Raw genomic sequence first — 15,809 nt, 5'->3', positions numbered from 1 at the left:
GGGGAAAGGCAGGAACGGTGGTACTGATTGTGGATGATCAGCCATGATCAGGGTGAATGGTTCGAAGGGCCAAATGGCCTACTCCTGCACCTATTGTCTATTGTCTATTAACACACTAGGGACAATTAAAAAAAAAATGTTTACCAAGCCAATTAACCTGTGGAATTTTCTGCCTCAGAAGGCAGTGGAGGCCAATTCTGGATGCTTTCAAGAGAGAGCTAGATAGAGCTCGTAAGGATAGCGGAGTCAGGGGGTATGGGGAGAAGGCAGGAACGGGGTACTGATTGTGGATGATCAGCCGTGATCACATTGAATGGCGGTGCTGGCTCGAAGGGCCGAATGGCCTCCTCCTGCACCTATTGTCTATTGCCTTGTAACCCATTACCTCTCCAGAGATGCTGCCTGTCCCGCTGAGTTAGTCCAGCATTTTGGTTTAAGCCAGCATATGCCATTCCCTTCCCACACAACTCCCTGTACCTCAGAAGGCAGTGGAGGCCAATTCTCTGGATGCATTCAAGAGAGAGCTAGATAGAGCTCTTAAGGATAGCGGAGTCAGGGGGTATGGGGAGAAGGCAGGAACGGGGTACTGATTGTGGATGATCAGCCATGATCACATTGAATGGCGGTGCGTACAGGCTCGAAGGGCCGAATGGCCTCCTGCTGCACCTATTGTCTATAACCGTTGAACCGCTGAAGCTTCTTCACGAACCTTGTGAGTCTCCTCCTTCAGCAAAGCCCCGCTGGTCATGATCACGTCACTGCAGACTGTGGAGGGGAGAGAGAGAAAGTGAGAGAGAGAGAGATAGAGAGGGGAGACACAGAGCGGTGAACACGGGGGGGTTGAACCCCGGGGGCAGAGTGGAAGGACAGGCGTAGGAGAGAGGCCAGGATGGCCTGGGGATCAGGAAGCCCGGGCCACGCACCGACTAGATATCACAGGATCGCCAGTGGGTTTAGTTTAGTGGGAACAGGCCCACCGTGTCTGCGCCCCCCAGCGATCCCCGCACACTAGCACTATCCTACACACACTGGGGACAATTTTTACATTTGCCCAGCCAATTAACCTACAAACCCGCACGTCTTTGGAGTGTGGGAGGAAACCGGAGCGCCCGGGGAAAACCCACACAGGTCACGGGGAGAACGTACAAACTCCGTACAGACAGCGCCAGTGGTCGGGATGGAACCCGGGTCTCCGGCGCTGCATTCGCTGCAAGGCGGCAACTCTACCGCTGCGCCACCGTGACTGCCCTCAAATGCCGGGTGGGGGTGGGCAGGGAGGAGGGGCGTGTGGAGAGGGGCGGTGGGAGATGTGCGGGAGGGGTGGGTGGAGCAGGGCGGTGCGAGTGGGGCATGGAGGAGGGGCGGGGGGAGTAGGAGTGGGGCAGGGAGGAGGGGCGGTGAGTGCGGGGCATGGAGGAGGGGCGGGTGGAGTGGAAGTGGGCAAGGAGGAGGGGCGGGGGTGTGGGGCAGGGTGGAGGGGCGGGGGGAGTGGGCAAGGAGGAGGGGCGGTGGGAGATGTGCGGGAGGGGAGGGTGGAACAGGGCGGTGAGTGTGGGGCAGGGAGGAGGGGCGGTGGGAGTGGGGCAGGGAGGAGGGGTGGTGGGAGTGGGGCAGGGAGGAGGGGCGAGTGGAGTGGGGCAGGGAGGAGGGGTGGTGGGTGTGGGAGTGGACAGGGAGGAGGGGCAGTGGGAGTGGGACGGGCAGGGTGGAGTGGGGCAGGGAGGAGGGGCGGTGGGAGTGGGGCAGGGAGGAGGGGCGGTGGGAGTGGGGCAGGGAGGAGGGGCGGTGGGAGTGGGGCAGGGAGGAGGGGCGGTGGGAGTGGGGCAGGGAGGAGGGGCGGTGAGTGTGGGGCGGGGAGGAGGGGCGGGTGGAGTGGGAGTGGGCGGGGAGGAGGGGCAGGGTGGAGTGGGTGTGGGGCAGGGAGGAGGGGCGGTGGGATTGGGAGTGGACAGGGAGGAGGGGCAGTGGGAGTGGGACGGGCATGGTGGAGTGGGGCAGGGAGGAGGGGCGGTGGGAGTGGGGCAGGGAGGAGGGGCAGTGGGAGTGGGGCAGGGAGGAGGGGCGTTGGGAGTGGGGCAGGGAGGAGGGGCGGTGGGGATGGGGCAGGGAGGAGGGGCGGGTGGAGTTGGCGTGGGGCGGGGAGGAGGGGCGGGTGGAGTGGGCGTGGGGCGGGGAGGAGGGGCGGGTGGAGTGGGCGTGGGGCGTGGAGGAGGGGCGGGTGGTGTGGGAGTGGGGCGGGGAGGAGGGGCGGGTGGAGTGGGCGTGGGGCGTGGAGGAGGGGCGGGTGGTGTGGGAGTGGGGCGGGGAGGAGGGGCGGGTGGAGTGGGCGTGGGGCGGGGAGGAGGGGCGGGTGGAGTGGGCGTGGGGCGGGGAGGGGCGGGTGGAGTGGGCGTGGGGCGTGGAGGAGGGGCGGGTGGTGTGGGAGTGGGGCGGGGAGGAGGGGCGGGTGGAGTGGGCGTGGGGCGTGGAGGAGGGGCGGGTGGTGTGGGAGTGGGGCGGGGAGGAGGGGCGGGTGGAGTGGGCGTGGGGCGGGGAGGAGGGGCGGGTGGAGTGGGCGTGGGGCGGGTGGAGTGGGCGTGCGGCGGGGAGGGGCGGGTGGAGTGGGCGTGGGGCGGGGAGGAGGGGCGGGTGGAGTGGGCGTGGGGCGGGTGGAGTGGGCGTGGGGCGGGGAGGGGCGGGTGGAGTGGGCGTGGGGCGGGGAGGAGGGGCGGGTGGTGTGGGAGTGGGGCGGGGAGGAGGGGCGGGTGGAGTGGGAGTGGGGCGGGGAGGAGGGGCGGGTGGAGTGGGCGTGGGGCGGGGAGGAGGGGCCGGTGGAGTGGGCGTGGGGCGTGGAGGAGGGGCGGGTGGTGTGGGAGTGGGGCGGGGAGGAGGGGCGGGTGGAGTGGGCGTGGGGCGTGGAGGAGGGGCGGGTGGTGTGGGAGTGGGGCGGGGAGGAGGGGCGGGTGGTGTGGGAGTGGGGCGGGGAGGAGGGGCGGGTGGAGTGGGCGTGGGGCGGGGAGGAGGGGCGGGTGGAGTGGGCGTGGGGCGGGGCGGGTGGAGTGGGCGTGGAGATGGGGAGCGGGGCAGAGGGAGGGTTTGACGTGCCACTGTATCCGGGCGTACCTCTGAGTGCGGCCAGGCAGACGTCACTGTTGGCACAGGGATCCCTTTTCTTCTGGCCCAGCATGGCCGCCCCCTCGCTCACGTCCATCAGCTTCTGCTTCTTGCTGCTGTGCTTGCCGTAGCTGTGTGACTGGGTGCCATCGCCCGCTGGTCTCTCCCCCTGCAGCTGAAAAAGCAAATGGCCGCGGGGAGACTACGTCAGGGGTCAGTCAGCACGGTGCCCAGCTGATTGGAGTACAGGAGCAAGGAGGTCCTACTGCAGTTGTACAGGGCCCTGGTGAGACCGCACCTGGAGTACTGTGTGCAGTTTTGGTCTCCAAATTTGAGGAAGGACGTCCTTGCTATTGAGGCAGTGCAGCGTAGGTTCACCAGGTTAATCCCCGGGATGGCGGGACTGTCTATTGATGAAATAATGGGTCGACTGGGCTTGTATTCATTAGAATTTAGAAGGATGAGAGGGGATCTTATAGAGACATATAAAATTATTAAGGGATTGGACAGGCTAGAAGCAGGAAAAATGTTCCCCATGTTGGGGGAGTCCAGAACCAGGGGTCACACAGTTTAAGAATAAGGGGTCGGTCATTTCGGAACTGAGATGAGTCCTAGGTTAGAGTTTATAAGGATGGGAGGGGATCTTATCGAAACGTATAAGATTATTAACGGGTTGGACACGTTAGAGGCGGGAAACATGTTCCCAATGTTGGGGAAGTCCAGAACCAGGGGCCACACAGTTTAAGAATAAGGGGTAGGCCATTTAGAACGGAGATGAGGAAAAGCTTTTTCAGTCAGAGAGTTGTGAATCTGTGGAATTCTCTGCCTCAGAAGGCAGTGGAGGCCAATTCTCTGAATGCATTCAAGAGAGAGCTGGATAGAGCTCTTAAGGATAGCGGAGTCAGGGGGTATGGGGAGAAGGCAGGAACGGGGTACTGATTGTGGATGATCAGCCATGATCACATTGAATGGCGGCGCTGGCTCGAAGGGCCGAATGGCCTACTCCTGCACCTATTGTCTATTGTCTATGAGGAAAAACTTTTTCACCCAGAGTTGTGAATCCGTGGAATTCTCTGCCACAGGAGGCAGTGGAGGCCAATTCTCTGGATATTTTCAAGAGAGAGTTAGATTTAGCTCTTAGGGCTAACGGAATCAAGGGGTATGTGGAGAAAACAGGAACGGGGTACTGATTCTGGATGATCGGCCGTGATCATATTGAATGGCGGTGCTGGGTCAAATGGCCGAATGGCCAACTCCTGCACCTATTTTCTATGTTTCTATCCCGAGGTGTCAAGGACTTTACACGGAAGGTCTCTTCTCTCCAGAGATGCTATTCAGTCCCGCTGAGTTACTCCAGCGTTTTATGTCTATCTTCAAATACTGGAGGGCATAGCTTTGAGGTGCGAGGGGCAGAGTTTAAAGGAGAACTTATAATAATAATGAAAGGCCTGGATAGAGTGGGTGTGGAGAGGATGTTTCCACTGGTGGGAGAGTTCAGGACCAGAGGGCACAGCCTCAGAATTAAAAAGGGCGCTCTTTTAGAAAGGAGGTGAGGAGGAACTTCTTTAGTCAGAGGGTGGTGAATCTGTGGGATTCTTTGCCACAGACGGCTGTGGAGGCCACAAGTCAGTGGATATTTTTAAGGCAGAGATAGACAGATTCTTGATTAGTTCGGATGTCAGGGGTTACGGAGAGAAGGCAGGAGAATGGGATTGTGAGGCAGTGATCAGCCATGATTGAATGGCAGAGTAGACTCGATGGGCCAAATGGCCTAATTATAGACAATAGACAATAGGTGCAGGAGGAGACCATTCGGCCCTTCGAGCCAGCACCGCCATTCATTGTGATCATGGCTGATCATCCACAATCAGTGCCCCGTTCCTGCCTTCTCCCCATACCCCCCTGACTCCGCTATCCTTAAGAGCTCTATCCAGCTCTCTCTTGAATGCATTCAGAGAATTGGCCTCCACTGCCTTCTGAGGCAGAGAATTCCACCCCTATAACTTGTGACATGTGCAGGGGAATGTTTTTTTTTTACACTGACTTCGAGACTGTACAGATACAGTGTGGAACCAGGCCCTTCGGCCCACTGAGTCCAAGTCTATCCTAGCTCTCCCTGCAGCTGAAAGAACCCTGTAATCCAGGCGGCATGCTTTAGGGATTCGGCGCGGAAACAGGCCCTTCGGCCCATCGAATCCGCGCCGACCAGCGATCTCCCGGCACACCAGCTGGTTTAAATCGAAGGCAGGCACAAAATGCTGGAGTAACTCAGCGGGACAGGCAGCATCTCTGGAGAGAAGGAATGGGTGACTTTTTTTGGGTCGAGACCCTTCTTCGGACTGAGAGTCAGGGGCGATGGAAACGAGAGACATAAACGAGAAAACGAGTGTTATAGTGAGATAAAGAACGATGATAATGATGAGATAAAGAACGATGAATGAAAGATATGCAAAAAAGTGACGATGATAAAGGAAACAGGCCATTGTTAGCTGTTTGTGTAGGAAGGAACTGCAGATGCTGGTTTAAACCGAAGCTAGACACAAAGTGCTGGAGTAACTCAGCGGGACAGGCAGCATCTCTGGAGAGAGGGAATGGGTGACGTTTCGGGCCGAGACCCTTCTTCAGACTGAAGACAGACACAAAATGCTGGAGTAACTCAGCGGGACAGGCAGCATCTCTGGAGAGAGGGAATGGGTGACGTTTCGGGTCGAGACCCTTCCTCAGGCTTCTCCTTCTCTCCTGAGATGCTGCCCGACCCGCTGAGTTATTGCATCGTACACACGAGGAGCTTTTTCTTTACACACACAGAAGCCAATCAACCTCTAAACCTGCACGTCTTTGGAATTTCTTGCAAATGTTGTGTTCGGCTGACAAAATGGCCTGGACCCAAAACGTCACCCGTTCCTTCTCTCCGGAGACGCTGCCCGTCCCGCTGAGTTACTCCGGCGCTTTGTGTCCACTCCGGGGGGACGAGGGGATTCGCCGGCCGTCCATCGACGTCGCCCGGCGTGCTCGCTCACCTTCAGCGTGTCCGTGGCGGGGGTGATGTCGGTGATCAGGTGCGCCAGCAAGACGTCGCAGTGGTGCAGGGAGCCCTGCAGGACACCTGAAGATGTGCCGCACGCCTTCACCCACGCTCCCAGCACCCCATACGCCCGCTCCCTCACCGAGCTGCAAGAACAGAGAAACATAGATAATAGGTGCCTTCGGGCCAGCACCGCCATTCATTGTGATCATGGCTGATCGTCCACAATCAGTAACCCGTGCCTGCCTTCTCCCCATATCCCTTGATTCCACTAGCCCCTGGAGCTCTATCTAACTCTCTCTTAAATCATTCCAGTGAATCGGCCTCCACTGCCCTCTGTGGCAGAGAATTCCACGGATTCACAACTCTCTGGGTGAAAAAGTTTTTCTCACCTCAGTTTTAAATGGTATTTATTCACAAAATACTGGAGTAACTCAGCAGGTCAGGCAGCATCTCGGGAGAGAAGGAATGGGTGACGTTTCGGGTCAGTCTGAAGAAGGGTCTCGACCCGAAACGTCGCCCATTCCTTCTCTCCCGAGATGCTGCCTGACCTGCTGAGTTACTCCAGCATTTTGTGAATAAATACCTTCGATTTGTACCAGCATCTGCAGTTATTTTCTTATACTCAGTTTTAAATGGCCTCCCCTTTATTCGAAGACTGTGTGGCCCCTGGTTCTGGACTCCCCCAATATTGGGAACATTTTTCCTGCATCTAGCTTGTCCAGTCCTTTTATACGTCTCTATAAGATCCCCTCTCATCCTTCTAAATTCCAGTGAATTCCGTTCCAATCTTAGTTTAGAGATACAGGGCAGAGACAGGACCTTCGGCCCACCAAGTCCTCGTCGACCAGCGAATACCCTGCACATTAATTCAAGCCTACACACACTAGGGATAATTTACACTTACACCAAGTCTACAAACAAAAAGACGATTTTATATTTGCCTTCATCGGTCGGGGCATTGAATATAAAGAACAAGGGTGCCCGCCCCCCCCTCCCCCCGCCATTAGCATCCTCAGGATGAAATTCAAGATGGCGGCTGGATCCAAGATGGCGGCTGGACCAAAGATGGCGCCTGTGATGTATATGTAATATAAATGCCAGTGCCCCCTTGAGGCCAAGAGCAGAAGCTCAAGAGCAGAAGCTGGCCAATGGGCTTGTGCCTTGTGACTGAGGTTTCCTGGTGAAGGATCTTTAATAAAATCTTCTTACAAGATGTCGGGCGTATATTCATTGTGCTCGCCACAACAGGGTCTTACAGAGGACATTACAGCGCCCAAGCCGGGCGACTCCTGTGCGTGCTGGCCGCAGGAGCGGGCCTGCAGTCGCGCTTTACAACCCGCCCCACTCTCTGCTCCCACAGCAGCGTTTCATCCGCACGCTGCGGACGGTTCGATTTCTAATCGCGCCTTGTCTTTCCGCTGACTGGTTAGCACGCGACAAAAGGCTCTTCACTGTACCTCGGCACACGTGACTCCCCCCCCCCCCCCCCAAACTCAAGCACCCGAGACCCCGTCAGTACAAGAAACATAGCGAGGTTTCAAAGTATACGGATTCCCCCGCTTTCTTTTAGACATTAAGACTTTACTATTTACTTTAGAGAAAACGTGCCCGCCTTCTCCCCATATCCCTTGATTCCGCTAGCCCCTAGAGCTCTATGTAACTCTCTCTTAAATCCATCCAGCCATTTGGCCTCCACTGCCCTCTGTGGCAGAGAATTCCACAAATTCACAACTCTCTGGGTGAAAAAGTTCCTTCTCACCTCAGTTTAAAATGGCCTCCCCTTTATTCTAAGACTGTGTCCCCTGGTTCTGGACTCCCCCAACATTGGGAAAACCCAGACTATCACGGGGCAATCGCACAAACTCCGTTCACACATCACCCGTAGTCAGGATCGAACCCGGGTCTCTGGCTCTGTGAGGCAGCAGCTCTACCCGCTGCAACAACTTGCCGCCCCTAACTTTACTTTGGACTTACTTTAGACTTTAGGCTACAGCGCGGAAACAGGCCCTTGGGCCCACCGAGTCCGTGCCGACCAGCGATCCTCGTACACTAACACTATCCTACACACACACACACACACACACACACGGCAGACGATTTACAATTTTACAGAAGCCAATTAGCATGCAAATCAGTACGTCTTTGGAGTGTGGGAGGAAACCGGAGCACCCGGAGAAACCCCACGCAGGTCACGGGGAGAACGTGCAAACATCCGTGGTCAGGATGGTCCGAACCTGCACTGTCCGGGCCTACAGTGTCCGGGCCTGCACTGTCCGGGCCTGCAGTGTCCGGGCCTGCAGTGTCCGGGCCTGCACTGTCCGGGCCTGCACTGTCCGGGCCTGCAGTGTCCGGGCCTGCACTGTCCGGGCCGCCAGTGTCCGGGCCTGCACTGTCCGGGCCTGCACTGTCCGGGCCTGCATTGTCCGGGCCTGCATTGTCCGGGCCTGCAGTGTCCGGGCCTACAGCGCCCCCCCTCCCGGGCCTAATACAAGACAAGGGCGGTCCCGTACGGGACAAACCAAAACAGGCCCTTCGGCCCACCGAGTCCACGCCAACCAGCGATCCCCGCACACTAACACTATCCTACACACATTAGGGACAATTTCCAATTTTTACCGAAGCCAATTAACCTACAAACCTGCACGCCTTGGCGTGTGAGGGGAAACCGGAGCGCCCGGAGAAAACCCGCACAGGTCACGGGTAGAACGTGCAGACAAACACCCGTGGTCAGGATGGAACCCGGGTGTCGGGAGCTGTGAGGCAGCAGTTCGTCCGCCGCGTGCCGCCATTCAGGGACAGCTTCTTTCCAACGGGCCCCGGCTGCTTCTCCGTCGAGCAGGGCCTCGGGGGACAGCCAGGGTGATCCACCGCTCCGCGCCAGACTGACCTGTACGCTCTCTCCTGTCCCGGCACGGCGGTGTCGCGCGGGGACGCCCACGCCGTCAGCACCTGAGGGAAGAGCCTGCAGATGATGTCGGTGAAACGCAGCAGTCGCTTCCCACATCTGCGGAAGGAGAAGACAAGATTATTAAGGGGTTGGACACGTTAGAGGCAGGAAACATGTTCCCAATGTTGGGGGAGTCCAGAACAAGGGGCCACACAGTTCACTGAAAGGAAGCATGCAGGTACAGCAGGCAGTGAAGAAAGCCAATGGCATGCTGGCCTTCATAACAAGAGGAGTTGAGTATAAGAGCAAAGAGGTCCCTCTGCAGTTGTACAGGGCCCTAGTGAGACCGCACCTGGAGTACTGTGTGCAGTTTTGGTCTCCAAATTTGAGGAAGGATATTCTTGCTATGGAGGGCGTGCAGCGTAGATTTACTAGGTTAATTCCCGGAATGGCGGGACTGTCGTTTGTTGAAAGACTGGATCGACTAGGCTTGTATACACTGGAATTTAGAAGGATGAGAGGGGATCTTATCGAAACGTATAAGATTATTAATGGGTTGGACACGTTAGAGGCAGGAAACATGTTCCCAATGTTGGGGGGGTCCAGAACAAGGGATCACACAGTTTAATAATAAGGGGTAGGCCATTTAGAACTGAGATGAGGAAAGAGAGATGTAAATCTGTGGAATTCTCTGCCTCAGAAGGCAGTGGAGGCCAATTCTCTGAATGCATTCAAGGGAGAGCTGGATAGAGCTCTTAAGGGTAGCGGAGTCAGGGGGTATGGGGAGAAGGCAGGAACGAGGTACTGATTGAGAATGATCAGCCATGATCACATTGAATGGCGGTGCTGGCTCGAAGGGCCGAACGGCCTCCTCCTGCACCTATTGTCTATTGGTCACACAAAGGGGAATACGCCCTGATCTTTATCAACGGGGACAGTGTGGAGAGAGTGTCCAGCTTCAAGTTTCTGGGCACTCACATTTCAGAGGACCTAACATGGTCCAATAACACTGCTGCGCTGGTCAAGAAGGTACAGCAACGACTGTTCTAGCCGAGAACACTGAAGAAGTCTGGTCTACCCCAACAGCTGCTGACGACCTTCTACCGCTGCACCATAGAGAGCATCCCAACACATGGCATCCCTGTGTGGTACCTCAGCTGCACGGAGGCAGAGAGGAAAGCTCTTCAGCGGGTAGTCCATAGAGCTCAGAGGACCATCGTAACACAGCTACCAGCCTTGGAGGGCATCTACAACACACGATGCCTCAGAAAAACCAATGATTTGGCCTCCACTGCCCTCTGTGGCAGAGAATTCCACAGATTTACAACTCTCTGGGTGAAAAGGTTCCTTCTCACCTCAGTTTTAAATGGCCTCCCCTTTATTCTAAGACTGTGGCCCTTGGTTCTGGACTCGCCCAACATTGGGAACATTTTTCCTGCATCTAGCTTGTCCAGTCCTTTTATAATTTTATACGTCTCTATAAGATCCCCCTCTCATCCTTCTAAACTCCAGTGAATACTCGTTTTCGTTGGGTAGTTTAAATGAATACTGGCTAGCTAATTGATTTATTGCATCGTATGGGAGGCGCATTCCCAATCTCGTTGTACCCCTGTACAATGACAATGAAGATATATTGTATTGTATTGTATACAAAACTAGTCTATTCAATCTTTCCTCATACGACAGTCCCGCCATCCCAGGGATCAATCTCGTGAACATACGCTGCACTGCCTCAATAACAAGGACAGCCCGAAACGTCGCCCGTCTTTTCTTCTCCAGAGGTGCTGCCCGACCCGCTGAGTAGTCCACCATTTTGTATGTCGGCCCATTTTGTGCGTCGGATGGAGAACGGGCCGAGTGGAGACGCTAGAGGGCACACTTACGCGGTGATGAGGGCCGAGAGTATCTCCAAGGCATCGCAGTGAACCGTCGGCAGCACCAGCAGCTTCAACGGCCCCTCGCCTATCCAGCTCTGGAGTAGGGGGAGAGGAGAGAGAGAGAGAGATATCAAAAGCACGGCAAGAGAGAGGAGGAGGGGGGGGGGGGGGGGGGGGGGACGGGACCGCGGAAAAAGCCCAAACTCAACGCCGCCGTTCGCCAGCGCTTCAACGGTTCGGTCGTCAGGTCCCAATTTACGGAGATCAATCAGCCGACTAAACCCGCGTAGGAAGGAACTGCAGATGCCGGTTTACACTCGAGGATGGACACAAATAGACAATAGGTGCAGCAGGAGGCCATTCGGCCCTTCGAGCCAGCACCGCCATTCAATGTGATCATGGCTGATCATTCTCAATCAGTACCCCGTTCCTGCCTTCTCCCCATACCCCCTGACTCCGCTATCCTTAAGAGCTCTATCTAGCTCTCTCTTGAATGCATTCAGAGAATCGGCCTCCACTGCCTTCTGAGGCAGAGAATTCCACAGATTCACAACTCTCTGACTGAAGAAAGAGGATGGACACAAAAAGCTGGAGTAACCCAGCTAGACAGGCATCGTCTCTGGGGAGAAGGAATGGGCGACGTTTCTGGGTCGAGACCCTTCTTCAGTCTGAAACGTCGCCCATTCCTTCTCTCCAGAGATGCTGCCTGTCCCGCTGAGTTACGCCAGAATTTGTTGTCTGTCTTCGGTTCAAACCAACAAACCTGTACCCTTGTGCAAGGAAAAAACTACAGATGCCGGTTTAAATCGAAGATAAACACAAAATGCTGGAGTAACTCAGCATCATCGTAAATCTTCGCTGTACCCTTTGCAACATCTTCCCTGCAATGATCGTATAACAGATGACACGGGTTTAAGGTGAAGGGGGAAAGATTTAATAGGAACCCGAGTCAAGTCAAGTCAATTTTATTTGTATAGCACATTTGAAAACGACCCACGTTGACCAAAGTGCTGTACATCAGTTCAGGTACTAGGAACGAACATACAATGGCACACAAACATAACAGCACATACATAAACAGTTCACAGCGCCCCCTCAGAGGGTCTCAAACGCTAGGGAGTAGAAATAGGTTTTGAGCCTGGACTTAAAGGAGTGGATGGAGGGGGCAGTTCTGATGGGGAGAGGGATGCTGTTTCACAGTCTAGGAGCTGCAACTGCAAAAGCGCGGTCACCCCTGAGCTTAAGCCTAGACCGCGGGATAGTGAGTAGCCCCAAGTCGGCCGACCTGAGGGACCTGGGAATAGAGTGGTGGGTTAGAAGAGTTTTGATATAGGGGGGCAAGTCCGTTTAGGGCTTTGTATGTGAATACAAAGTAATTGTAAGTGAGGGGTTACTTTTTCACACAGAGGGTGGTGGGTGTATGGACCGAGCTGCCCGAGGAGGTAGTTGAGGCTGGGACTATCCCAACGTTTAAGAGACAGTTGGACGGGGACCAGAAGCAAAGATACTAGAGGAGCAAGATAGACCACTCGACCCTAAAAACCGTAGTGCGTCACGGCGGCCATTTTAGTAGGCAGAAACTTGCAGAAACATTTAAAAAGAAAAATAACACAAATCTGTGAATTGATAGATGAGATATATTCTGCATTTTAATGGTGTCATCACACATACTGTTCCCCCAAAACACGGATTACACTGCGTGAGGCAGAGCGAGCGGCGGGTTTTGCTTACTAAAATGGCGGCCGTTATGCTCCTTTGCGTACTACACTTCAGTATAGGCGATTTCAACGGAGTGGTCCATCTTGTTCCTCTAGTATCTTTGACCAGAACTGAACACAATACTGTACATGTGGACAGACGCAAAACGCTGGAGTAACTCAGCGGGACAGGCAGCGTCTCTGGAGGGAAGGAATGGGTGAAGCTTCGGGTCGAGACCCTTTTTCAGTCCGAAGAAGGACCTGAAACGCTTCACCCATTCCTTCTCTCCAGCGATGCTGCCTGTCCCGCTGAGTTAAACCTGCGCCATTGTAGAGCACCAGTTGCAGAGACAAAGCCCAGTGACCGCAGTGGGGCAGAGGAGAATGGGACAGGGAGCGGAATGAGCCGCGTTCTTACCATGCTCCTGGGAGAGATGTTCAACACACGGCACACCAAGTTGAGGACGTCCTGGACCGGGATTTTCACCGGCACCGGGAAATCCGAACTGTGGCACAATGGAAGAAAAGAGAGAGTCAGCACCATCTTATCCCGGACATTCCCACCTCAGCTTGAGGCAGGAAACATGTTCCCGATGTTGGGGGAGTCCAGAACCAGGGGCCACACACAGTTTAAGAATAAGGGGTAGGCCATTTAGATTTAGAGGGTAGGCCATTTGGCCCTTCGAGCCTGTACGCACCGCCATTCATTGTGATCACGGCTGATCATCCACAATCAGTAACCCGTGCCTGCCTTCTCCCCACATCCCTTGATTCCGCTAGCCCCTAGAGCTCTATCTAACTCTCTCCAGTGATTTGGCCTCCACTGCCCTCTGCGGCAGAGAATTCCACAAATTCACAACTCTCTGGGTGAAAAAGTCCCTTCTCACCTCAGTTTTAAACGGCCTCCCCTTTAACCCATTCACTTACAATTTGCAAAAGCCAATTAACCAACAAACCTGCACGTCTTTGGGATGTGGGAGGGAAGTGGAGCACCAGGGCAGTCACAGGGAGAACGTACCGAGTGTGCACAGGCAGCACCCGTGGTCAGGATGGAACCCGGGTCTCCGGCGCTGGGAGGCAGCAGCTCTACCCGCTGCGCCACCGTGTCCTTTTTGACATGAGCAGCTAACAAGCGGTTTTACCACCCGACCGAATGACAAGTGGGTTCGGGGAAGCCCACACGTTTGTCGTTGGAGACACGGCGAGGAGGGACTGGAATTGAACCGAATACTACACTGTCACAGTGAAATTCTTTGCTTGCGTACCTTGCCAAGGTCTGCAACTAGTCGCCCATAAAAGGCGCTTACAAAGTAACAAGCCCCCCCCCGCCTTGTTTCCCCCCCCCCCCATGGTGGCCCCCCCACGCTGGGACCTCCATTGTTCTTCAACCCCCCCCCCCACACACTGGGTCCTCCATTGTTCTTCCCCCTCCCTCACGGCTGTTCTCCCCCCCCCCACGCCGGGTCCTCCGTTGTTCCCCCCCTCCACGCTGGTCCTCCATTCTTCTTCCCCTCCTTCATAGCGGTTCCCCCCCCCACCCCCCACGCTGGGACCTCCATTGTTCTTCCCCCCCCCCCCACACACATACTGGGCCCTCCATTGTTCTTCCCCCTCCCTCACGGTGGTCCCCCCCCCCCACACTGGGTCCTCCGTTGTCCCCCCCACCCCCTGAGACCTCCATTGTTCTTCCCTTCCATCACATCGGTCCCCCCCACCCCATACTGGGACCATTGTTCTTCCCCTCCTTCATAGCGCCCCCCCCCCCCACACACACACACACTGGGTCCTCCATTGTTCTCCCCCCCCCCCTTCACGCCTGGTCCTCGTTGTTCCCCCCCCCCCCCCTCACGCCTGGTCCTCGTTGTTCCCCCCCCCCTCACGCCTGGTCCTCGTTGTTCCCCCCCCCCTCACGCCTGGTCCTCGTTGTTCCCCCCCCCTCACGCCTGGTCCTCGTTGGGCCCCCCCCCCTCACGCCTGGTCCTCGTTGTTCCTCCCCCCTCACGCCTGGTCCTCGTTGTTCCCCCCCCTCACGCCTGGTCCTCGTTGCTCCTCCCCCCTCACGCCTGGTCCTCGTTGTTTCCCCCCCCTCACGCCTGGTCCTCGTTGGTCCCCCCCCCCCTCACGCCTGGTCCTCGTTGTTCCCCCCCCTCACGCCTGGTCCTCGTTGTTCCCCCCCCCTCACGCCTGGTCCTCGTTGTTCCCCCCCCCCCCCCCTCACGCCTGGTCCTCGTTGTCCCCCCCCCCTCATGCCTGGTCCTCGTTGTTCCCCCCCCCTCACGCCTGGTCCTCGTTGTTCCCCCCCCCCTCACGCCTGGTTCTCGTTGTTCCCCCCCCCTCACGCCTGGTCCTCGTTGTTCCCCCCCCCCTCATGCCTGGTCCTCGTTGTTCCCCCCCCCCCCCTCACGCCTGGTCCTCGTTGTTTCCCCCCCCTCACGCCTGGTCCTCGTTGTTCCCGCCCTCCTCCCCCACCCCCACACTTGACTTACCCGAGAATGAGGGAGAGGCATTTGCTGAGGGCGGAGAAACGCTGCCTCAGCCGCAGCACCAGGAAGGGGTCGGTATCGCTCAGCAGGGGCAGCGGCAGGTCCACGCCCGGCCCATCGTAGCACACCGGGTCTGCGGCACGGGGGAGAGAGAGAGAGAGAGAGCGCCAACGTCAGGGGGGCCGACTAGAGTCTACACCCACCAGCCAAAACATCACCACCTGATCAATAGACAATAGGTGCAGGAGGAGGCCATTTGGCCCTTCGAGCCAGCACCTCCATTCAATGTGATCATGGCTGATCATTCTCAATCAGTACCCCGTTCCTGCCTTCTCCCCATACCCCCTGACTCCGCTATCCTTAAGAGCTCTATCTAGCTCTCTCTTGACTGCTTTCAGAGAATTGGCCTCCACTGCCTTCTGAGGCAGAGAATTCCACAGATTCACAACTCTCTGGCTGAAAAGGTTTCTCCTCATCTCCGTTCTAAATGGCCGACCCCTTATTCTTAAACTGTGTGTGGCCCCTGGTTCTGGACTCCCCCAACATTGGGAACATGTTTCCTGCCTCTAACGCGTCCAAGCCCTTAATAATCGTATACGTTTTGATAACATCTCCTCTCATCCTTCTAAATTCCAGTGTATACAAGCCTAGTCGATTCAGTCTTTCAACATACGACAGTCCCGCCATTCCGGGAATTAACCTAGTAAACCTAGCACGCCCTCAATAGCAAGAATATCCTTCCTC

At 56.3% G+C, this 15,809-nt stretch overlaps 1 protein-coding gene across 1 annotated transcript in view; it reads right to left on the bottom strand.

Moving 5' to 3' along the window:
• Window positions 1-15,809, bottom strand: part of pelp1 (proline, glutamate and leucine rich protein 1) — a 36,720-nt gene that overhangs the window by 6,133 nt on the left and 14,778 nt on the right. The window contains exons 8-14 of the mRNA XM_078427820.1: window positions 15,069-15,198; window positions 13,001-13,088; window positions 10,892-10,980; window positions 9,009-9,125; window positions 6,114-6,264; window positions 3,103-3,268; window positions 710-765 (exon numbers count right to left, since the gene is read on the bottom strand). Coding sequence (XP_078283946.1) covers window positions 710-765; window positions 3,103-3,268; window positions 6,114-6,264; window positions 9,009-9,125; window positions 10,892-10,980; window positions 13,001-13,088; window positions 15,069-15,198 — 797 coding nt within the window. The remainder of the gene's footprint in view (window positions 1-709; window positions 766-3,102; window positions 3,269-6,113; window positions 6,265-9,008; window positions 9,126-10,891; window positions 10,981-13,000; window positions 13,089-15,068; window positions 15,199-15,809) is intronic.

Source organism: Rhinoraja longicauda, chromosome 34 (assembly GCF_053455715.1).
Source record: "Rhinoraja longicauda isolate Sanriku21f chromosome 34, sRhiLon1.1, whole genome shotgun sequence".
Lineage (NCBI taxonomy): Eukaryota > Metazoa > Chordata > Chondrichthyes > Rajiformes > Arhynchobatidae > Rhinoraja > Rhinoraja longicauda.
This window is presented reverse-complemented; position numbering and strand designations above follow the sequence as displayed.